Source organism: Myxocyprinus asiaticus, chromosome 46 (genome assembly GCF_019703515.2).
Source record: "Myxocyprinus asiaticus isolate MX2 ecotype Aquarium Trade chromosome 46, UBuf_Myxa_2, whole genome shotgun sequence".
In the NCBI taxonomy this organism is placed as follows: Eukaryota; Metazoa; Chordata; class Actinopteri; order Cypriniformes; family Catostomidae; genus Myxocyprinus; species Myxocyprinus asiaticus.
This window is the reverse complement of record NC_059389.1, coordinates 30,949,662-30,975,381: the sequence shown is the minus strand read 5'-3', so window position 1 is coordinate 30,975,381 and position 25,720 is coordinate 30,949,662. Positions and strand designations below refer to the sequence as shown.

General features: G+C 42.6%; 1 protein-coding gene across 3 annotated transcripts in view; it reads left to right on the top strand.

The window, feature by feature from the left end:
- The window catches only part of pdhx (pyruvate dehydrogenase complex component X), a 49,219-nt gene extending 42,986 nt beyond the window's left edge, over positions 1-6,233 (top strand). For all 3 annotated transcript variants that reach the window (XM_051689461.1, XM_051689460.1, XM_051689462.1), the window contains 3 exons: positions 3,823-3,981; positions 4,298-4,362; positions 5,523-6,233. In XM_051689461.1, coding sequence (XP_051545421.1) covers positions 3,823-3,981; positions 4,298-4,362; positions 5,523-5,793 — 495 coding nt within the window. In that variant the 3' untranslated portion in view covers positions 5,794-6,233. The remainder of the gene's footprint in view (positions 1-3,822; positions 3,982-4,297; positions 4,363-5,522) is intronic.
- The last annotated feature ends 19,487 nt before the right edge of the window (positions 6,234-25,720 follow it).

Here is a 25,720-nt window from a genome sequence, read left to right as displayed (position 1 = left end):
ATCTTTTATTTAAGGATAGTGATCATATGAAGCCATTTATTATCACATAGTTGTTTGGCTCCTTTTTAAATCATAATGGTAACAGAAATCACCCAAATGGCCCTGATCAAAAGTTTACATACCCTTGAATGTTTGGTCTTGTTACAGACACACAAGGTGACACACACAGGTTTAAACGGCAATTAAAGGTTAATTTCCCACACCTGTGGCTTTTTAAATTGCAATTAGCATCTGTGTATAAATAGTCAATGAGTTTGTTAGCTCTCACATGGATGCACTGAGCAGGCTATATACTGAGCCATGGGGAGCAGAAAAGAACTGTCAAAAGACCTGTGTAACAAGGTAATGCAACTTTATAAAGATGGAAAAGGATATAAAAATATATCCAAAGCCTTGAAAATGCCAGTCAGTACAGTTCAGTCACTTATTAAGAAGTGGAAAATTCAGGGATCTCTTGATACCAAGCCAAGGTCAGGTAGACCAAGAAAGATTTCAGCCACAACTGCCAGAAGAATTGTTCGGGATACAAAGAAAAACCCACAGGTAACCTCAGGAGAAATACAGGCTGCTCTGGAAAAAGACGGTGTGTTTATTTCAAGGAGCAATTCAGGAATTTGTCACCTTTTCAGAATGTAGTTTTATACCTGGTAATTGGGTAAAAAAAAAAAAATTCTATTTTTTTACATTTACATACTAAATATGACATGCTTTCATGAATATTACACGTGTAAGTAACAAAACATGAAAATCCCTGGTTACAAATCATACTGGTTAATTCATTGGTTTTACAACATGGATAATACATTACACGTTATGAGAAACCTGATTGTCGGGGTATATTATCAAGTTAAGCCTCGAATAGTTACCATTCTTAGTAGAATGAGATGAATCATACAAGATTAAAGATTATAATCATCGATTTGTCAGTTATAAGTGATTACAAATTACTACACATATTTTAAAAGGTACATCAGGCTATAATCATTAATTTGTCAGTTATAAAAGTAATCACAGGTTATATAAAACATACAAGATACATAAGATATATCTAAGGCAACTACTGATAATTAATACAGCTTATTGGCAGCAATTTTTAGACCTTTTGTCTATTAAAACCATGAGGGTGGAATCCATGCGGTCTCTGCTGAGCTAAGAGAGAATGTCTTTGGAATGTGCAGATGGGGAGAGGAGGTGTCCCGGGGGAGAAACAAATGTCACTGTCTAGGTCTATGTTGATTTCGGGCCTTGGGACTGTCTTCACGAGTCTCCGTTTCCTGATATGGCCGCAGATTTATGCATTAAGGTCACAAGGTGTTACTTGGCCATTTGGTCTTTCAGAGGGTTTTAATTTGTTTTTAATTTAACAAAGAAGGGTCGTCTTATTGGTCAGATCTGTCATTACAAACCCTAGTTTGAGATTAAGCAGGCATGGGAGAGACAGTCTCCTTCAGCAATTTAGGCACCATGGATTCATTTTTATGACACTGTAATGGCTCGGTGGGGGATCTCTCTGATCTGTGGAATTTGGTGTTGTTCATTTGATGGCTTCATTCATGGATAATCCTAAAACGTGGTGAATGGCTCGTAAACCGTCCTGCGGTCTTTGGTTCTTGAATGGATAAACTCAGTGTGCCGGTCACACCCGCGATGGCGGAAATACACAACAGTCCAGTGTGGTTGGACTACAACACAGCAAATCTCATTCGTGATAACAGTACATTACAGTAATACCTTGAGTATTATTAGCAGCAATGACCGGACTCGGCGGTCCGTAAATTGTCCAAGCAATAACCTTGATACACAAGAATAACACACTATAATAATCTATCTCTGCCCAGACGTAAACCTCTTGAATCGCGAGGACGTGGGTAGAATGTGTAGAAAATCCGTCGTTTTACTCAGACTCGGTTCCTCGAAGCTCGGTTGATGACGGGAGGCCGATTCCTCGCTCTGTTGGCGGGCGGTACGGTGTCTGATTCTCAGCGGGCTAGTGGAGAAAACAGCGAAGTCGACTCGGTTGAAGAGGGAAGAGAAATCTACAGGCAAACGGGTGAAGATGTGGATTGCTCGGCGGTCTCCTTCGGATCTGTTAGCGTGTTCGGTGGAACATGGAGAAATCTCAACTCGTCCAGCGTGATGGAAATTGTATTGGCAGATGCTTTTATCCAAAGTGAATTACAGTTCATTCACATTTTATCAGTTTTGTGTGTTTTAAGGAGTGTTTTTAATAATCGGATGGCTGATGCAGAACAAGTACTCAGTTAGTCAATTACTCGTGCACATCCATAGTATTAACTGCCCAAAATAACAGTCATTTCATATGAAGTCTAATTGTATATGAGGGTAATTAGCAGCCCTCGCCACCCTCAGACTCCTGCTTCCAGTGTGTTTGATACCATTCATGGGTTTCATTGGCCGCAGTCCTTAGCTTAAAGTGGTACTTTCCACATTTTTGACTCATACAGGATGAATGTAAATAATGCACACTTGTGCCCCAGTGAATTGTGGGTAATGTAAATCGGCTGTCAGTTGTTTATGATGGCGTAAATCTTGTATGTGATTGATACATACACTGATAAGCCAAAACATTATGACCACCTGCCAAAATATGCTGTTGGTCCTCTGGGTGCCGCCAAAACAGCCCACCAAATCATGGACCCTACAAGACCCCTGAAGGTATCCTGTGGTGCTAGCACCAAGACATCTGATCTTTCAAGCGGCAGATCTTTCAAGTCCTGTAAGTTGCGAGGTGGAGCCACCGTGGAACGGATTTGTTGCTCCTGCACATCCCAAAGATCCTCAATCAGATTGAGATCTGGGGAATTCGGAGGCCAGGGCAACACCTTGAACTCTTCATCATGTTCCTCAAACCATTTCCAAACAGTGTGGCAGGGTGCATTATCCTGATGAAAGAGGCCACCGCCATGAGGGAATACCATTAGCATGAAGGGGTTTACCTGGTCTGCAACGATGTTTAGGTAGGTGGCACGTATCAAATTGACATCCATATGAATGGCCGGACACAGGGTTTCCCAGCAGAACATTGCCCAGAGCATCGCACTCCCTCCACCGGCTTGTCGTCTTCCCACAGTGCATCCTGATACCATCACTTCCCCTGGTAAATGGTGCACACTTACATGGCCATCCACATGATGCAAAAGAAAACAAGACTCATCGGACCAGGTGAACTTCTTCCACTGCTTCAAGGTCCAGTTCCAACGCTCGCGTGCCCATCGTGGGCACTCTGACCAGTCTGCGGCTATGCAGCCCCATACACAGTAGGGTGCGATGCACAGTGTGTTGTGACATATTCCTCCCGTAACTATCATTAATATTTTCTGTGACTTGTGTCACAGTAGAGCTTTTGTTGGTTTGGATGAGACGGGATAGCCTTCAGTGCCCTCACACATCGTTGAGCCTTGGGCCCCCAACACCCTGTCGCTGGTTTGTGGTTTGTCCCTCCTCGGACCACTGTCGGTAGGTACTCACCACTGCTGACTGGGAGCACCCCACAAGCCTTGCCATTTCAGAGATACTCTAACCCAGTTATCTGGCCATAACAATTTGGCCCTTGTCAAAGTCGCTCAGGTCTTTACTCCTGCCCATTTCTCCTGCATTCATTACGTTGACTACAAGAACTGATTGTTCGCTTACCATCTAATATACCCAGACCTTGACATGTGGCCTTGTTAGGAGATGATCAACGTTATTCGCTTCCCTCTGAGTGGTCATAATGTTTTGGCTCATCGGTGTATAGAGTACATGGATAGTGGAAGTGGTTAGTGGAGTGGGCCACAGCTTGTTTTGTGATGTTTCCTGCAGGAAATGCCAGAGGTGAATGTGACGTGGTCTGCCAAGGGTCCACAGGCTCTTGACTCCATCCACATCTCTATCGCCGTGGCAACAGAGCGCGGCCTCATCACGCCCATCATCAAAAATGCTGCTAACAAAGGCCTGCAGGAGATCGCTGCCACCGCAAAGGTATATAAATGTAACGTTCATTAAAATGCAGTAATACACAAGTTTAGACAAATATATGCATATGGACATTATCATCAAATAAAGTATAGGAAGTTCATCAATGCAACCATGTAGGAGGCTGAAAAAACAAAACGTTAGGGTTAAATTAATAAACCCTAACCCTTTTTGCTCAGTTAAATACTAATCTAATCAGACCATCTGACTGCTGTTAAAAGACTAATACGTTGGTTGTTAAAGAGTAATTGTTAATATTGTTCATTTGCCTCCTCAGCATATTAAAAATCATAGTCTGTTCTCATGTTTCTCACTTTCTCAGGCACTAGCACAGAAAGCACGAGATGGCAAACTGTTACCAGAAGACTATCAGGGAGGTTCATTCAGGTGAATGTCTTTTTTGTTGTATTTATGATTTGTATTTATTTCAATTCTATAATTTAACTGACCGACACCCTTTACAAGTAATGCCATATTTTCATTACTGTAAAAATATACATTGTGCTATTTATCTGCCATATTGTATAGCTTTTGTACAGGGCTGTACAGTGCAACACTTTTGCTCATATTAACAGTGAAAAATTAGGCTGTGATATGCATTGACACATTTTAACCTATGTGCGTTGTGTAATTTCTGCCTACGAGGTGCTTTGCAACAAACATGTACAATGAGTGATGGCTGCTTTGCTATGACCAAATTTGTGGACGGGTTGTCAGGGTCTCAGTGTCCTTTTATGATGTCCACTGGTCATGCATTTGGGCTAAAGAGTCTGTACTCAAAAAAAGAAAAAAAAAAAGAAAGGTGTGTCAGAATTCTTCACAAATCAGCAGAAACTGATGAGATAAAACCGCGAGAAACTATTTTTGCCCTCAAAGATTATTAGTGTTAGCCTGATTTATTTTGTGATTAACATTAATAGTAATAACAATGAATAATTAAATTAATACAATTGTATCAATTATAATAGTAGTAAAAAATAGTAATAAATAAAAATAAAATAAAAAGAAATATCACTCTTCTGTGTGCTAATACATTTTTACTTTGAGCTAATTATTTTTGTTAGTTCACTAGCATGAGTGCTAACAACTAAAAAAGTAACATACAACCTTGCTTTTTTACCTCGTGTTTATCATTTAAGAATTATGCTGTTTCTTATTGATTTTCTTCATTATCTACATATATGGTGGATCTGGACTATACTCTCAGATCTCAACATTATTGAAATTGCAAATTTTGTTCATGAATACATTGTGTGAAACCAATGAGGGCCATAAATTAACCAGGCCACTGAGACTTTATTTATATACCAAAACTTAATGGGGTCACTTATAAAATAGGTTATCTACGCTAAAGGTGGAACACATCCCAGGAGTAAATATCAAAATGTGCTGTCACTAGTCAAGACAAATGATTACTCAAATCATTCATAGATTCTTAATATAATTAGTTTTTGCTTCATTCTCATTTAGTTAGGTATATATTTAATTACTGAATTACATAAACTCTATCTATAGTAACCACTAAAATTGTTTGTTTGTTTTTATAGTATCTCAAACCTGGGGATGTTTGGAATCAGTGGATTCAGTGCAGTGATAAATCCTCCTCAAGCGTGCATCTTAGCGGTGGGGAGCACCAGGGCAGAACTGAGGTTGGCACCCCAGAACCTGGATGGCTCGGACCCTGTTCTTTGCACTCAACAGCTAATGACTGTGACCTTGTCTAGTGATGGACGTCTAGTGGATGACGAACTTGCTTCACGCTTTCTGGAAAAATTTCGCTCAAACCTGGAGCAGCCTCAGCGTGCAAGTCTGGCATAAATAGGAATACAGTAGCAGAAAGAATGTTGGGATTGAATACGCAATGGTATTGTGGGGCTTCTCTTCTAGATCACCCGAGTAAAATGTTGCTATTTATTTGTTTTGATGTACATAGATATCAGATTGTCAGTTCCAAACTCTAGGTCAGTGGATAACTTTGTTTGTAGTTCCATTAAAAGAATGGAAAGTTATCATTATATTTAGATGTTGTTTCTTCAATATTGGGGCAATATTGTTTGGTGAATGGAATCCTCTGGTAAATAACTTCACTGTTTAAGCACTTTTAAAATAAAAATATCTATCAACTTCCACAAGTATAAGCAGATATATCCACAGCCATCAGATTATGCTGTAGGAAACTGCTGTTTCCTTTACCAAATAATCCAATAAATTAATGTGTTCTGCTGTACTGATTTTTAAAAAAATGTTTTTCCCCTTCATCTACCTGGTGTATGAGAAGTGTTTGTTCTTAAGTAAATCTCATATCATAATATATCTGCAAGCAGAAACAAGCAGGGCCAAGCCCAAAAAGGGCAAAATGTGTCCTACACTAAGTCCACAATGACTTTTGAGTTGTCCCAAGCAGGGCTCGAACCATTAGTCTTTGAATCCATTCCAGTCCACAATTCATTGGACCATGCCGGCACCCAGTTGACAGCAGCCAAAGTGATTTACCAAGAAGAGATTCCACACAGCCAAGCACAGTGCTTACCCATGATCAACTTCATATTGATTTTAACTTTCCAAAAAAGAAAAAGGAAATCAAAGTTCTGTTCATATGTTTCTGTAAGGCTTTGTTTGAAGCCATTTTATGTAGGAGAATTAGCTAAAAAAACATTTTATTTATTGGTTTATTTGACAGGGACAGTACAGAATAACATTGTTACAGATGTTCTGTACATAGGCTTCTAACTAATAGCTCATTTGAAGCACCTGTCCCTGGTTAGGCTTTTAGTTAAAAACAATCAAGAAAAAAAAAAAAAAAAAAGATATATAGAATATGATATATAATTACCACAATCCAACATCATGGCCACTGTAATAGGCACAGTTTAATAGGAAAATTTAAATTACCATAGGGCTGTTATCAGAGAGAGCAAAACATTTTCTTTTTAGACCAAACAGTTATTTATTTAACCAAAAGTTATTTGCAACAGTAAAGTGGATTTTTGAACTGGTGGTGGCGCTGTGGGGTTTGGCTTAGACACCTCAAGCCTGATCTGGGGGCCATTCATAACAATTATCAGTGTGCCAAATATTATCATTTTCCTATGTATGCTTCATAGTGCTTGCCTTAATCTCCCATTGGGGAGAAAAAGGAAGAAGAACAATAAGAATACCTGCAAGCAGAAATGATCAGGGATAACCCCTGCAACTATTCAGTAAGCACAACACAATGACCTTCCAGACAATAGAAATTCAACTGTAATACTGGTCTATGTGGGGATCAAACCCACAACCTTTGAAACTAAAGCCCAGAACTCTACACACTGTGCCACTCAGTTGACACAGGTCAAACATGGCAAAGAGACATCCTGAGTTTAGAGTCAGCATACAAGTATAGACTATCTTTTGAACTGTAGGTGGCACTGTCTCAAAACTGCGCAGGTATCCTCAGGACGTGACGTTGATGATGTACACCAATTTTCTTTTAAATCTGACAATGCATTCAAAAGATATATACATTTTTAATAAAATTCAATATGGCGAAGAGGCAGTATGGCCGATTTGGGAAATTTTTTTGAAATTCTCATGATTTTAGGACATACAGTTTAAAAGTTATGGGCAAAAAAAGCAATTTCTTGACCAATAGGTAGCGCCGTCACCAAACTTTGCCTGCACCCTCAGATCTTGGTCCTGATGAAGCATACCAGGTTTTGTTTCGATAGGACAAAGCATTGCAGACATACAGCCTCAAATCCTGTTTCATGCCGACTTCGTTAACTTCATGATGTCGTAACTTTTAAACAAAGTCGAAAATCAAAATTATTTTTATCAGTTTTGTGCGACTTGGTCTAAAGATTATTTTGAGCTTTTATTGAGACAAATCAGACGAAGTTTGAAGGATGTGAAAGGTTTAAACTGTAAACATTTTCCAAGATGGCGGCCACAGTAATGGTAAAGAGTTTTAATGTATAGGGTCCATTTTAATTACCAGGAGGAGAGTAATAAGATGCAAAAATAATTTTGTTTCTAGGCATTTGTCCTAGAGACCTCATATTTTGTCATTTCATGATCACCCCATCAGTGTGCCAAATTTCATCATGTTCCTACGAATGGTTCTATGGGCTGCCATAGACTCCTATTGGGGGAAAAAAGAGAACTAACAGATACAAAAGATAGACATAGAATTGATTTTAAAAATGAACATTAACCAAGATGAATTAATGCTGTAAAAGTATTGTTCTTTGTTAGTTCCTGTTAACTAATGTTAACAAATGGATCCTTTTTGTAAGTGTTATCGCCATCTTTTTCATAGCCGTACATGTTTGTGAATAGTCAGTGTATTTCCCAGAGGTCCAATAAAACATTAGTCTCTTGCACCAGAGAGGCACCAGTATACATGATAGTGGCCAGTTTACTAGGGATATTGCTATCTTGGTGGCTAAAAATCAGGGCTACCAATCGAAACACCTCATGTGTACACAACACCTCATGCTCTTAATAAAATTAACTTAAGATTTCTACACTGTGGTGAGGGTGGCTGGAAAATACCAATCAATCTAGCACAGGGTAAAGTGGATTGACAGGATGATGTTGATGTTAGGATTGAAGTCAGTCTGGGAACATATGCTCAAAGCCCAGTACAACTCAATCAGTGTATGAAAGTCAGGCCTTATTGGTTTTTGAGTTGTCAAAACTAAACCAATACAACCCATTTTAAATGGTACCACAGTGCTTGCTATAAACCTTCTGTCATCTCTGTGTGTTCGACTTCATGCAGCAACGCAAGCCGGTTAGAAATTTTGTCTGACTTTCGTTGGCACCACTATTATGTCACAATGACATATGCCATCGAAGTACCACGAGAGTGAGTCGAGACCAGCCGTTGAAGTTGCTCTAAAGCAGCTGTACATGCTCTGATGACGACACAGATTGGCCAGTAACTCCGATGACAATGATGACATGCTTTTCATGTTTTGTATAATTGAAATAGTCTTAGTGTGATTGGTACAATTGTCTCATTTCCACAGTAGTAGACTTCATCATAACAAAGATCCACACACTGTGCTAAAACGTCACTGGTGTCCAAGTGTTCAATGCAACTGCCTTGCATGCTCTGTCTTAAACACTTATTAAAAAACATTTACAAATTCTAGATTGTAAATTGTATGCATAAATTACACTTTAATTGAATTAATTAATGAATACTTTGACACCTCCGACACCATGGAATTTTCTGACGGTTCCTTACACGCGCTAGTCAATGAAAGCCCATCGGAGCATTTTTAGGCATAATTCTCCAGCTACAACAAGCGTTGACTGTTTGAGTTCAGTGTTTTATGCCTGTATGATAGTCATATATCCTTTAACCTAATTGTGCTAATGATATCATTGTAATATTTTTGGCTCCAGAGATGAGAAACCGAATGTCAAACGAATAACGAATGAACAACTAACTTCTGGAGATAAGGTAGAAGTTGAGCATTAGTTTCACATCTTTGGACCTGCAAGCTCCATTTTAAGTTCTACTTAATGTGGATTATATGTGCTGGTGTAAATGTAAGTTAAGTTACTTTTTTAGTGCAATTTCCTACATTATTATCATCACAAAACCCAATCTGGATGTGATTTTCAGACTTATTGAATGCACGTGAGCCCAACTCATTAGAGATCATTCTTTTTTGGCAAGCATTCATTATTAAATATTTTTTGAGATATTTTTTTCCCCACTGTCTTTAATTTAATGTTTTGCACTGTACAATGTAGAAACAAGACAAATGTAATGCATCAAGTTTGGCAAAACAAACAATGAAGCAACTCTGATGAAATGGCACTCAGGAACAGATGAGAAGAAACAGGTATGAAGAAACAACAGCTAGCATTATTCAGGGCCACATTGCACCTGCAATGGCAAATTTATTATGAATACACTTAAAAACATAAAATTGGAACCCTTATAATCCACCCCAGTAAAGCACAAAAAAAATGCCTTGCCTACAGTGAGAAAAGCTCTTATACACTAAGCTCACTACATCAACGCTCTTCTACCAAATAATATATACAGATTAATATTGGTACTGTTGGGTACAGGTACAAAAATAAAAAGCAAACACGCAACCCACCGGGAGAGAGAGTACAAAGCTGCAGAGTTGATCCTGCTGTTTCTCTTGCAAACTAAATGCAAGAGAAGGACTAAACAATGTCTTCTTTATGAACACCATTTATCAATCAAATACTTAACATGTGGTGCACCAATCACAAGGGAGAGGCACAGCATTCTCTAATAAGAGGCGTGCTCAATAAGGAATGCGCTTAGACACTGACAGACATAATGATGATAACATGCAACTTTTTTTAAACTCATAGTAATTGAAATAGATACATTCATTTAAAAATTCACTTGTTAAACTGGACCATTTAAAATGAACTAGTGAATTTAAAAATGTGCTTAAAACTTCTTAAAAGTATCATAAAGGAAATGGTGACCATTTACAAGATCTGTACATGCTGATTATAGCCTACTGATTACATTCTAACCTGAAATCTTGATGTAGCCTACCATTCATTTTACCCAAATATTTGACTACATTAGTCATTCTAAAGAACTGCATGGCAACATGGCTTAAAGCTTGTGGGTAAAACCACAATGTTAGGATTTACTGACTAATTTAAAAATTGTCATGAGCCTGTTTGTTTATATATTTTAAAATTAAAATTGTAACATTTTTACTCCAATCTTTGGTTGTCTTTAAAACAAATTGCATGTCCGCAAATATTAAAACTGCAAATTATGTTTTATATGTGTACAGGGGACACTTAAGGTATAATACAGTTGCCCTCCTACAAGCACATACCATATTTAGTTACGTGTAAAGGCTAAAAGAAAGCACTATTTGTGACAACGTAATTTTGATCGACCCATCTAAATAGTATTAGTCATTACCTCTGATTAATTATTGTATTACTCTAGTTCAGTATAATAGGAAACTATGGGTGGTTTCACATATAGTACGTTTTAAGTGAACCAAACCCAGTTCAGTTAAAGTGAACCAGAGAGGGAACTAGCCGCAAATGACTTAAGTGCTTTTGTTGTTCACAATGTAAGTGGACATAAAAGAGGACCCAGTTTCTTTTTTTTGCTTCTCTTCACATTAATGTGGTCTCAGACCCCTTGTTGTTCACACCACAGCTCCTTAAGAACTCAGACCCCATTGCAGCTTGGTCTGTCACGATTATTACATTTGGCTGACAATAATTTTTAATAATTGTGATTATGATGATAAGCAATTGTCATACAAATTGTCATACTTCTTCAGGTTCATGTATGCTTATTACAGATGGGCCTACACCTTAAGTAGTCATTTTTTTATATTTAACTTGAAATCATATAAAATGGGGCTATATGATTACTTTTAAGGCTTTAAAACATATTTAAATTTTCTTTTAAAAATTATTGCACAGGGATAGAATTACATGAAAAGTAATATTTTATATGTTATATAATTTATGAAACCCAGACAACACCGCCAATTATATCACATTATGCAATAGTAATAATGTATACTGTATTTCTGTCCTAAATTCTTCACTCTCTCACTTTATGTTAAGACTCTCCGATAAAACCTACAAGCCTTTATTTCGCATGAAGGAAAACATGATCAATTCTAAAATGCATTTGAAAATATGTTTCTTTATCTATCATCTCGAGAGTAATGGAGCAAGCAAGCGTCTTCTCCTGCGTGTCATTTACATTGTGTGTATGAGCCAAGAACATTTGCCATTGCGCAAATAAAATTAAAGTGAAACTATAAAAATCCTCGCTTGTATTTTCATGGGAGTTTGGCGGGAACCTCCGTAGACGGTACGCCCATCAGAGCACTTTAAAGTGGTTCATCTTAACTAGTGATGGGAAGATCGGATCATTTTACTGACTTGAATCTTTATTCAAGTCATTTCGTTCATTTAAGCAGAATTAAATTAAAATGTTACGTTTTCAATAGCCAAATCCCCCCCAACATGTCTACTTACGCAAACTTTGATTATAGTCCCAATAAGGAAACATTTATAATGCAGCCAAGGACAAATTATGAGAAACAGAAATGATTAGTTCACCTCTGGAATCTTCTGGTCCGAGTCGACCAGAAGACTCGAGAGGTGAACTAATCATTTCTGTTTCCTGTGTGAGCAATGCATAGCGTATAAATCAAATCAAATCACTTTACTGTCACACAGCCATATACACAAGTGCAATGGTGTGTGAAATTCTTGGGTGCAGTTCCGATCAACATAGCAGTCGTGACAGTGATGAGACTGTACCAATTTACAATAACATCAAATTAACACAACACAATTTAAACATCTGTTATACACATAATTACACTCAACAATATACAAATAATAACATACACTGTACAGCATACAATACGCACTATATAGATACACATTATTCAATAAAAATAAAAATATATAAAAAAAGTATATATAGTATATATAGAATGTACAGTATTGTAATTCAGGCTGTCGGTTGATAGTCAGTTGGTAAGAGAGAATATAATATAATAATAATATAATTTATGACAGTCCGGTGTGAGATATAAGAGTAAGGGTAATAAAGTGCAGTGCTGATGTATTTTGATCGTGGGAGATCAAGAGTTCAGAAGTCTGATTGCTTGGGGGAAGAAGCTATCATGGAGTCGGCTGGTGCGGGTCCTGATGCTGCGATAACGCCTACCTGATGGTAGCAGTGAGAACAGCCCATGGCTCGGGTGGCTGGAGTCTCTGATGATCCTCCGAGCTTTTTTCACACACCGCCTTGTATATATTTCCTGGAGGGAGGGAAGCTCACCTCCGATGATGTGTCTGGCAGTTCGCACCACCCTTTGCAGTGCTTTGCGGTTGTGGGCGGTGCTATTGCCGTACCAGGCGGAGATGCAGCCAGTCAGGATGCTCTCTACAGTGCAGGTGTAGAACCGTGTGAGGATGTGGCGGTTCATTCCAAACTTCCTCAGCCGTCTCAGGAAGAAGAGGTGCTGATGAGCCTTCTTCACAACGACTTCAGTGTGGACGGACCATGTGAGTTCCTCTGTGATGTGGACACCCAGGAACTTGAAGCTGCTGACTCTCTCCACTGGTGCTCCATTGATGGTGATGGGACTGTGTTCTCTGTCTTTTCTTCTGAAGTCCACCACAAGCTCCTTTGTCTTACTGACGTTGAGGGAGAGGTTGTGCTCCTGACACCAGTGTGTCAGAGTGTGCACCTCCTCTCTGTAGGCTGTTTCATCATTGTCAGTGATCAGACCTACCACCGTCGTGTCATCAGCAAACTTAATGATGGCATTGGAGCTATGTGTTGCCACACAGTCATGTGTGTACAGGGAATACAGGAGTGGGCTGAGAACACAGCACTGTGGGGCTCCAGTGTTGAGGGTCAGTGAGGAGGAGATGTTGCTGCCTATTCTAACCACCTGGCATCTGCTTGACAGGAAGTCCAGGATCCAGCTGCACAGCGAGCTGTTTAAGCCCAGAGCCCGGAGTTTCTCATCTAGCTTGGAGGGCACTATGGTGTTGAATGCTGAGCTGTAGTCTACAAACATCAGAGAGAGCAGTGTGTATTGTAGATGCAATGGCATCATCAGTGGAGCGGTTGTTGCGGTAAGTAAACTGCAGCGGGTCAAGAGAGAGAGGCAATACAGAGCAGATGTAATCTCTGATTAGTCTCTCAAAGCATTTGCTGATGATGGGGGTCAGAGCAACAGGACGCCAGTCATTACAGAGACGGAGAGTGAACTAACCTCTGTAGCTTCAGCCGCAAGAGCTCTCTCCACGAGGGCGGTGTTATTTCCCTCGAAACGAGCATAAAAAGTATTTAGCTCATCCGGGAGAGAGGCAGCGGTGTTCATGGCAGAGTTTTTATTCCCTTTAAAGTCCGTGATGATGTTAATTCCCTGCCACATGCTTCTAGAGTTGGTGGTGTTAAACTGTCCTTCAATCTTGCTCCTGTACTGGCGTTTTGCGGTTCTGATTGTTTTTCGGAGGGCATAACTGGCTTGTTTATGCTCCTCCGCGTTCCCAGAATTAAAAGCGGAGGTCCGCACATTAAGTGCCGCGCGAACATCGCTATTAATCCAAGGTTTCTGATTCGGATAGATCCATATTGTTCTGGTCAGAACCATGTCCTCTACGCACGTTCTGATGAAACACATTACGCTATCAGCGTAAAGCTCGATGTCATCATCAGAGGCGGACCAGAACATCTCCCAGTCCGTGTGATCAAAACAGTCTTGTAACGTAGAATCTGATTGGTCCGACCAGCACTGGATCGTTCTGAGGGTGGGTGCTTCCTGTTTCAGTTTCTGCCTGTAAGCGGGCAGAAGCAGAATGGAAGAGTGGTCCGATTTGCCAAATGGTGGGCGGGGGAGGGATTTGTAGCAATCCCGGAAGGGAGAGTAGCAATGGTCCAAAACCCGGTCCCCTCGTGTGTTGAAACTAATGTGCTGGTGATATTTTGGTGCGACTGATTTTAAACTGGCTTTATTAAAGTCCCTGGTCACAATGAACGCGGCCTCAGGGTGCACGGTTTCCTGCTCACTTATACTCCCATACAGTTCCTTGAGTGTCCGGTCTGTGTCGGCTTGTGGGGGAATGTACACAGCTGTGATAATGACAGCTGGGAATTCCCTCGGTAGCCAGAATGGTCGACACAGAAGCAAAAGAAATTCCAGATCAGGTGAGCAGAAAGACTTGATAGAATGTACGTTCCTCTGATCACACCAGGATTTGTTGATCATAAAACATACACCACCTCCTCTGCTTTTACCTGAGAGGTCTTTCGCTCTGTCCGCTCGGTGCACAGAGAACCCCGCGGGTTCAATGGCTGAGTCTGGAATCTCCGCAGACATCCAAGTTTCCGTAAGGCAGATAATGCAGCAGTCCCTTGTATCTCGTTGGAAAGAGATCCACGCTTTCAGCTCGCAGAGCTTGTTGTCCAGAGACTGAACATTTGCCAGTAGAATAGTGGGTAGCGGGGGTCGATTTGCGCAGCGTCTTACTCTGATGAGAACGCCGGCTCTGTTTCCCCTTTTCCTTTTGCGTTTCCGCGGCCGTGCTGCCCAGACAAAGGGCTCCGCTTGCATGTTTGTAAACAGTGGGTCGGCATTGAGAAATTTGAAGTCCGGTTTATGGTGTGAAATTGCTGAACCAATGTCCAAAAGTGTTTGTCTGTCGTAGACAATAAGGCAGACAACATCCAAGACAAAAAACATAAGAATTGTGAACAAAACAAACAAAACACTACTATGTTGTGTCGGAGCTCGCAACGCAGCAGCCATACTCGGCGCCATCTTGAGTCCAGGAGTATACGGCTGTCACATGACAAAAGAACGAACGACTCGGACCAGAAGACTCGAGAGGTGAACTAATAATTTGTGTTTCCTGTGTGAGCAATGCATAGGGTATACGGTTATCACATGACAAAAAAACGAATGACTCGAACCATAAGAGTCGAGGGGTGAACTAATCATTTCTGTTTCCTGTACAGCACCTATGCGGTTTTCACGTAACAAACGAACAGAGGTTGCGCAATGCACATGCATGGCCAACACAAAATGAACGGATCACTCTCTGAGACTAATCGTTCTTCTGAGTCACATAAAAGATTTGTTCAAAATGAATGGATTGTTCATGAACGACCCATCACTAATCTTAACGCGCTGCCCTGCTCTGAATGCGGCCAGTCCGTTCATTTTAGGTGCTCAAATAATACAACAAGAATGGAATATGAGGGAGTCGCGTGGTGCCGTGCGAGGAGCGGACATGTGAACAGCGAGCTCTGCGCACTTTGGTAGTTTTAATGCTATTTGTGTCATAAACTGGTGAGATTCGATACACCCTGATTCTTAACTGTTCTAGAAATCCAAAATCCTCAGGCTCTGGAGACATTAAAAGACACTTATGTGCCAAGCTGATTCCCCGCAGTGGCAGGCTGGAAGCCCCGGATTCAATTCGGACGGTGAACTGAAAGAAATCCGGTGTGAATTGATGAATGTGTCGGCAATGCTGACAAAGGTTGTTGCAGACTTGGAGGATTTGACTGTAATACGTTGATCAATTACTTCCATGGAGACGAAATACTCTGAGTTGGTTACAAGATTGTCAGTCATCGAAAAACTGATCGATTATCTGGAGTCATCAGAGAGGGAATAAGCTGCTATTAGAATTAGAATTGTAATCGGCGAAACAACATCTGTATTGCTGAAGTTCCTGAGCATGAAGAAGGCAGAGATATGGTGAAATTCCTAGATGGGCTCTACCCGAGTCTGCTCAACATAACAGGCCATAAGCTGGAAATCGAGCGAGCTCACAGAGACCCGGCTTGGAGATCGGCTGAGGGAGACAGGCCCAGATCAATTCTGGCCAAATTTCTGAGATCATCTGATAAAGATGTCGTGTTACGCGAGGCGAGGAGCAAAGGAAAGCTTTCTTGGAAGAACCACAGCATTTTCTTGTTCCCAGACTTTGTGAATTCGACAAGAGAGAAACGTGAATGATTCAGGGAATGCAAGAAACTCTTACATCAACGGAAGGTCGCTTTTGCACTGATGTTTCCGGCCAAACTGAGAATAGATACTGTAGGTGCTACTGGTTGTTTAAATCAGTTTTACTATCAGAAATAATCAATAATTAATTGTTATTAATTATGGAATAATCAAATAACAATTAAAAATTAAATAGTAATTAAATAGAATTTAACTCATTAAACTCTACTCTCGGGGCACCACTCTTTGAAAAGAGAAAAATGATAGCAAGTTACTGATTGAGTCTCATAAAACAAAATCTACCCTGTAGGTTGAGTATCTTAATTGTTAATCAAAATAATCAAAAAGGGGAAAAAATAGTTAAATTATTGGGATACAAATCTAATAGTAATCTAGTTACAGTTAGTTTCTAACACCAATAAAATAACAGTACTCTGAGGTAACTTGGGAGTTCTTCACGTGGCAGAGGTTGGCTTCAACACAATATTCAAACAAAAACAAACAGGAGTACTTATTATAATATAACAAGATTTATTATAATCAAGCTGTAGTGAACACAGCCAATACTATCCGAATATAATCCAAAAAAATAAAATCAAGGAAATCCTAAACTAACAGTGAAGCTATATGCTAGTGTGTGTGTGTGTGTGTGTGTGTGTGTGTGTGTGTGTGTGTGTGTGTGTCCAGATGTGGTAACAAAGGAATCAAAATGGAGGATCAGGTTCAAAATGAAGGGTTAAATCCAAAATGGAGCTGATACCACGTGCGGGTGGAAATGAGCGGACACACAAAGGAACTGACGAAACAGGCGGGAGAATTTGGTTCACCAGCCTGAGTCGAACACAAACCGCGACGCCGCTCACTCAATGAATATCAGTGAGAGAGAGAGAATGAGAGCGAGAGAGAGAGGAAAAGTGCATGCAGTTTAATTAAGGGTAACCGCTCGTAACAGCAGGACTGAATTACTAGTTCAAATCACTCAACAAAACAAACGTAACCCCAAAAGAAACTAAAACAAATCTCCCAACTTGAAGCAGCAAGCAGAGTTTAATATACAAATATACTCAAAACATCAGCATTTAGAATCAAATATACAAAAAATCACAGTTTCTAAACTAAATCTGCCCAGATATCAAGCCTTACTTGGGAAATCCTGTGTGCTTTCAGTAGGGTTGTCCGTTGGAATTCCTGTTGCATTGAGCGGTCAGGAGAAACAGTCTGGATGGTCCCTTGTCTTACACTCGTCAGCGAAAAGACGTGTCTCTGCTTTATTCTTCGGATCCAGCGATGGAGAAGAATGCAGAAAGTAGTCAACGTTGAATGAAAAAGAGGGAGAAGGGAAACTGGTCGCCTTTCCGTTTTTCAAAATAAATTCACTGTTGCTTTACAGTGAAACTGAACCGATTGATATAAGTATACTATAAGACTTGAACAAAGCTAAGTTAATCTTACTCTACCGTGGCCAAATGGTGAGGTTAGAAAAACGTGGTCTCTTTGTTCTCAGTCCAAAACGGAGGGAAAACTCCTTCAGTACATGCACAGTACAGATGTCACTTAACAGCCAGGCAGAGCTTAGCACAGAGAGGCCGAACTTCATCTGTCCGCTGGTTTTATTGACAGGGTGACATCATCAGTCGTAGGCCGCTTTCAACCAATGGTGTTTGAGACTGGATCCATGGGCGGGACTTCGCATCCAGTTGTGAATTTGTTAAGGATCCTGGGAAACTGAGTTCAATGTCTCTCCTTTGATCATAGAACAAAGGGCCATGCAGTCTCTGCTGCCATTTTAAGTGGGCCAAGGCCCTACACCTCCCCCCTTTGGTCTTAAGGTTGGGGTTCCTGCCACAGTCCTTGAGAGCAACCCAAAAGTTGAACAGTTCAGTCCTTGAGAGCAGCCCGAAAGTTGAATAGTCCATGTGTCCTGGGTTTGCATGAGCTTAGTTCCTGGAAACATTAGCAGTTCATGAAGGCTTTTGATACCTGGGCAGTCACAGTAGGTAACATCTGGGCAGATGAATTCTAACTAGGCTAGCTAACATAATTTCTATCAAAACAGCACTTCACATTGGTAAAACACATCAAACATTGCAACAACCCTTTGTTATCCCTGAGTTTTCAATGATTATGAAAAGGAAAATGGGAAAGATTGTTACAGTTAGTATAACTGTTCCTGGGCAGAGTTAGGAGCAGTTAGTGGTAGAGGGGAAGACAGGAGCTTGAAACGCTGTGGAATGAGTGTCATTGCATCCAGTCTAGTGTGTAAGTGTTTGGATGTGTCTGTGCATAGCGTATGCGATACCTGCCGTGATGATCCAACCCCAAGGGCAGTCAAACTGATGGGGTGTTCTTGATAAGCCGATAATTTTCCTATACGATTGAAAAATGTAGTCGTGAGCCCAGTTGATTTGAGACTGAACTTTACTAATTTGGTCCCTTCAGCTAGAAGCTGTTGTTGAAGGGTGTCGTCAATAGTGAGGTTGTGGCCTCTGAATGCGTCCATCATCTCAGTCTCTGAATCGTGTCTCTCTGGACTGAGATGGTGGAGGACAATGTTGGCTATATGTACCGTGGCCCCTTGTGGGACCTTCAAGAACACCGTTTGGTTTGGGATTGTTAATTTAGTGTTTGTGTCATGACGGTCGTATGACATTAGGATCTCGGTGGCAGGGGTACTGACAAGCCATCGACTACCAGCTCTTTCTACCCTAGATTCTGTCCCTTCATCTATAACAGACATACTAGCCTGGCATTTTTGCTCTGGGGTGTCAGCCCTCAGACCGCACAGGTGGTCGGTTATATCTCTGATAAAGGGGTTGCTGGGGCAAACCAAATGTATGTCCTTGGTGTTCGTACACATGCTCAGATTGGGAATAAGGTAGAGAGAGGGGTCATCATCGTGGTAGGCAAGCATCGGTGGTGTTTTGATATGTACATGTACATTATTCTTCCAAAACCCAATGTTCAATATGGATTTCAGTCGGTAAATATTCTGTTTCTCTATAATGGGTAAGTTAAGGATAAATCCTATCTCTAGGTTCTGAGGATTTACATGGATGGGTATTGCACTGCCAAGGCTGTATGCCAGATGTATCTGAGAAGTTTGCACAACGGTGGTAGTGGCCGATCTAAGGATTTGTTCAACCATGTTTAGGGGAACTAGGTAGGATGGGATCTTTCCTCCACTCAGGCTGTTAACTGATGTGCTAATTTCCCTTACAAGGTCATGCATTAGATCTCTAACCATTCACACTTATGTTATGTCTGATCTCACAACTTCTGACAAGGCATCCAGAGCATGCAAAGTGTTATTTAGAATTGCTGAGTGCATGTTTACAGTGAGTATGGTACCCTGTAGGGTTTTACCCAGATCCTGTAACTGTTCTTGTTGTAACAGGAGTTTCTCTTGGATTTCTGGCATTTCCTCATTAAGTTCACCCATTTGTCTTTGGAGTGTACCGAGACTGACGGAGTTGGCAGCCGAAAGGCCGATAGAGAACAGGGAACCAATGGCCGATGCTACTACTAGCAGGCCACCGAGGAACCGCTTTGGTTGTTTATTCCCACTGAGTTCTTCCTCTGTGAATAGGAATTTCTGCAGTTGTTCTAGGATATGGACAGTTGTCAATTTGGCATGTTCAACTGTGTCCTGGGTTTGGGTTCCGCTTACCCTGCCCTCCGTCATCTGTGGAGGTAACTGGATGTGTTTGCGATACACATCCCAAGGATCTACACGAACGTATATTCTTTGGGTGTAGATGTGGCAATGGGTGATTAAGAGCTCAGGGGTCTCCTGTAGGACAATACCGGTTGGCGGGCCGGTTTCTACCACCTCATTGGCTTGTGCGAGCTGTAGGTTGAGGAAGATGCCAAGGATCCAAAGGAATTTCATCCTGAAACATACAAGAGTCTCGTTACCTTGTGTTTGCGGGAGTTGTCTTAAGGGTTAGTGCATGCTAATGTATGAGTAAAGCATGCTACACCCAACTACAAGAGACACTATTGTTGTGGGATCGCTCCCCTTTGGAGTGGAGACTGTTCAAAGGGTTTGATCTGATTTGAATGGACCCATTTGTACGTTGGTGTTTGGTTTGGCTTCGAGATACGGATTCGGTAAGCTACTGGAGAGAGCTTCCCTATAATCTCAAAGGGGCCTGACCAGCTTGGTAGGAACTTTTTGGCGATTCCCACCGGTTTAGCGAACTTGAAGTAGAAGACTTTATCACCTACATTATTTTCGCGGTCAGACGTTTTCCTATCGTAATAGGCCTTTTGTCCTTTGACACTGGTTTCCAGGTTTGTTTGGGCCCAAACAAACGTAGTTTGGAGGTGTTTGCGTAACTCGGTCACGTACTGATGTGCAGTATATGCGGTTGCAACACTGACATCTTCTGGACGGTACAGCAGATGCAGTGGGAGAGTCATTTCCCTCCCAGTCATCATTTCAAAGGGTGTGACCCCCGTGGTGCGGTGTGGAGTAGACCTGATGGCCATCAGTACCAAAGGGAGTTTCACGTCCCAATCTTTGCCTTTGCTGTTGACATACTTCTTGAGCATGCTGACAATGGTACGGTTGGTTCGCTCAACCTGACCTGATGACTGGGGGTGGTATGCAATGTGGAATTTGGCTTCCACATCCAACATTTCCCACATTGTTTTCATCACAGCCGCCGTGAAATGAGTGCCTCTGTCCGAGTTGATTGAGAGAGAGTTCATCAGCATGAGTGCTGTGGTTTTAGCCGTGTCATTGGGTGCTGGCAAACACTCCACCCATTTTGTAAATGCACAGGTGACAGTGAGGAGGTATTTGTTTCCTCGCGCCGACTTGGGTACTGGTCCAATCCAATCCATCTGCAGATTGGACCAAGGAAACGTGATTCCCTTGACCTGCAGTGGAGCTTGATTCAGTGGCCGGGAAGGATGGAACTGACAGATCAAACATCCCTTTACGTAGGCATTAGTGTCTTTGAGCATAAATGGCCAGTACGCAACTTGATGGAGGGTGTAGTAGGTAGCTTTGTAGCTCCTGTGACCTCCAATGGGAGCATCGTGGGCATGTATTAGCTTCACCCCCCTTTGGTCGGTCGGAACGACCCACCGGGATGGACCTGGACCATCGGGAACATAGACCAACAGGCCTTTCTCAAGTTTCAGGTGTTGTGGTACCTGACAAAAAGCTTTTAGTTCCTTTGAGTCCTGTAAAGAGGATGGTAGGACCTGTTGTGTTTGAGGTTCCATCAACCGCTGCCGGATTACCTGGATCACCGGGTCCCGTTCCTGCATGGCACTCAAGTCTGTGTTGCCCGGTTGTCAACCCAGGTTCACAGTCTGCAAGCAGTTTTGGGGATTTTCCCGGTTCTCTCTTGACTGTCTACAGGTGAGAGCATTCACCGAGCAAGACAGTGGTTTAGGGAGCCACTCCTCCTTGAATTCCCATAGTGGGCCCTCTACTGCACCTCGCTTAGCTAAACGATCAGCTTCATCGTTGCTCTCTTTGTCGGGGCCAAGAGTTTGTGAATGACCTTTGACCTTCTTCCAATACACAGTCATCCCTCGGTCAGTCACGAGTTGGTCACAAGCCAAGAAGAGTTCAGAGTGTTTGATCTCTTTACCTCTGGCATTCTTCATGCCATTTTCTTTCCACGTGGGGAAGTGTGAGACGAAACTGTGGCGGGCGTAGTTAGAGTCGGAGCAGACTACCAACTGCACAATAGCCGACCTAGCGGCTTGTTGCAACACAATGAGTGCTGCGGCAATTTCCGTGTACTGGCCAGTCTTTGCACCAAGTTGGTAACTGTCTGGCGCATGAACAACATAATTGACCCAGACTATGCCCACTCCAGCTCGAGTCTGGCTCTCATGGTGAAAAGAGCAGCCATCCACGTAAACCTTCAGGAGGTCTTGACAGACAGTTTCATCATAGTAATGATGATTTGAGGGAAGAGAAGGAGTGGTAACGAGGAAGGGCAGGGAACCTGTCTGTCCTTCGCAGCCACAATGATGGCACTTGGCCAGGCCCTGACCCAAAGCCATCTTGTTGTTCTGAGCATAACTGACTTCGACGTCGTAGCCTTGTAGTGCCGTCATCCATGAAGCGATGCAACTGTTGGACACTCGTCCTTCTCTTAGCCGCTGGCTATTGAGGAAGGAGACAGGCTGGTGGCAAGTGTCAATGAATACCTTCTGACCCCCGATGTAGCTGCGAAAGTGTTCCACAGCCCAGACTGTGGCTAGGAGGGCTCTCTCACAGTCAGAGAACCTCAGCTCTACACTGCTCAGAGGTCGGCTTGCGTAGGCAATGACTTGGTTCTCTTTGTCATATCTCTGTGCCAGGGCAGCGCTGAGGCAGTGGGAGGAGAAGCTCGCCTCTAAATGAAACTCCTTATCCTTGTCCGGGTAGGCAAGACAAGGGGCTGAACAGAGCTTTGCTTTCAGTTGTCTGAAAGCCTGCTCTTGAGGGTCTCCCCATTCAAAGACCTTGTCTTTCTGGAGGAGCTCAGTAAGGGGCCTGTCTATCTCCGCATAGTCCTCGATGAACTGTCTGGAGTAGTTGCAGATGCCAAAGAAGTTCCTGAGTCCCGACACGTCAGTTGGGGCTTTGATGTTTTTGATGGCTTGAACTCTCCCTGCTTGGGGTTCAATGCCATTGGCACCCACCAATAAGCCCACGTACTCAACCTTGGTGCGGCACCACTGACCCTTGGAGAGGGTCAGTGGTCAGAACTTCACTGGGAACTTCAGTCAGAAGTTCTTCAAATGTCTGACTTCGCATGAGGATGTCATCCACATGGCTTTGTGCAAGAAGATATTAAACTCAGCTGGAGTTTGAATATCCGAATGGGCATCGGTTCCAAGTGAACTGTCGATTGCCAAAAGAGAAAGCCAGCTTGTACTGATCTACTGGGTCGACTGTCATTGTCCAAAACCCATTGGACACATCGACGGTCGAAAAGAAACAGGCTCTTTTCACTTTCGCAAGCTCCTGATCCAGGTGGATCATGGGCCATCATGAAAGAGGGACCTGTTTGTTCAGTTGTCGATAGTCAATTGTCAAGTGCCACTTTCCATTTGGCTTCAACACCGGCCACAATGAGGAGTTGTATGTGGAGTTACACTCCCGAATAATGCATTTCCTCAGCAACGTGTCAAGTATCTCTTGGACTGACTTGTAGGCAGCTAAAGGAATTCTGCACTGGCGTACAAATGTGGGTGGTGCATTTGGGTCAGTTGGGATATGAACTGTATGGAGTTCAGTGATTCCACAGTCGTTGGAATCCCTTGAAAAGATATGTTGGAAGTTGTGAAACAACTTCCGCAGTTCTTGTCTTTGACCCTCTGTCATTAAGGCGTCTGCCTTAGTGAGTTGTTGTGCTATTTCATCCTCTAAGGTTCCTCTGGTGGGGAACCGGCTTCGTCACCATTTGAAATCATGTCACCCGAGTGAGCAGTGAGGGCATACACAATCATGTCCATTTCTGTGCCCAAGGCAGTACTGCAGACTTCTTTATTATGTAGCCCCTCATGACAAGCAAATGTGTTCATTTTGTTCGGGAAGGTGAGAAGGAGGGGTTCGAGGTTCTCCCCCCTCATCAAGGATGGAGGCAGCTCTCCAATCACGGGCACTGTCAGCTCGAAGTCATGAAACGAGCTATCGATCAGCAACCCTAATGGTCTATGTGCCGTCACAACAATTGGTATGTTTGTTAGGTTCTGGACAAGCAAGTAAGCTGAGCGGTTGTTGAGCTCAAGCAGAGATGTAACACAGACGGTCAGGCTGAGTTCCCAGAAGTATGGCAAGGGTTGGAAGAATGCCTGTGAACCAGGTATCATCTGTATCATCTTGAGGATCATGAGGCAGACAGGGGCACCTGCAGTTCTATCTGGGATAGTCAGATCAAACTCGCTCGCTGCCTGACACGCCTGAGGGATGGTCTGATCAGACAACATGTGTTCTGGATCAACCGCTGCCAGAAGGTTTTCAATGCTTACCTGAGACCATAGGACCTGGTTGACAGTGTCAAGTAGAGCACCTAACCTAACAAGGATATCGGCCCCCATGAGGAGTTAGGGATCAAGTTGGGGAATCACACTCATGAAGTGTGTAAACCTCTTCTTTCCAATTTGAATGGAAAGAGCACATATCCCAATAGCCTTGATGGGCCTCTGCGGTGACTCTGCAGAAAGAAGGCGGTGACTTTTGCGCATGAAAGACAGAGAGGAGCTGTTCTGACACAACTTGTCGTACAAAGCTTGACTAACAGCAGACTTCTCAGACCAGAGTGCGACAAACACATCAGGTACCAAGATACCGTTAGCATGCATGCCTCCAGCTATGCAGGGGCTGTACAAAGCTGGGTTTGAGTTTTCTAGTGAGCAAAGGAATGATTCGTGGGTGCTCAAGGGTCCGCCGAGCTGCGGTGTCGGTGGAGTCACAGATAACTCAAGAGGCTCAGAGCCAAGGTGAGTCTGGATGTCTGGGTAATGACAAAGCGCTGACTCAAGAACAGTGTCACAAGTGGTCTCTCTTGACTCTTGGATATAAGTGACCCGGTCGTCTGAAGCGTGACGGCTGTGGGCTAGACGGACCGGAATCGGGGTTCCGACCTGGGCCCACATGTGCCCGCGAAGGCAGTCGATCAGCGGGACCAGTCGGTCCAGCAGGTCATGGCCGATAAGGAGTTCTGTGTCGAAAGCACAGATGTAAATGGGATGATTGAGGGTCGTCTCCTGGAAGGTTATATCAAGCCAAGCACGTTTTGTGATGGGGGCTCTGTTTTGTGTGTAGCTGACAAGGCTCACATCACAGGATCTGTCTGCAGTGGTTTACCATGAGAGAGCATTGCCCTGGCGACTTCTGTGAAAGTCTCCTCGCACATTAGGCTGATTTCAGACCCAGTGTCCAGTAACGCATGGATGTCTATACACCTTCCTACCGACACTGAGGTGTATATGCGTCTGGCATTACCCTTGTGGATAAGGTCTCCCAAAAATTTAAAAAGCGGAGCATGGGTATTGGGCATGACTGCCACTGGGTGCATCTGGGTCTTCCCTGTGTTCTTCTCCCAGCCTACAAAGTAGACTTTGGGGAAAGAACAGGGAAGTGTATGGGCTAGTCACGCTGACGGACTGTCACCATCTGGTTTTTTGTGGCCATCGTCTGACCCTTCGATGTGCTTTGTCACGTCCGCTAGGCTTTTCTGGATGAGGCTGAGCTGACGCTTCAGATCACTCTT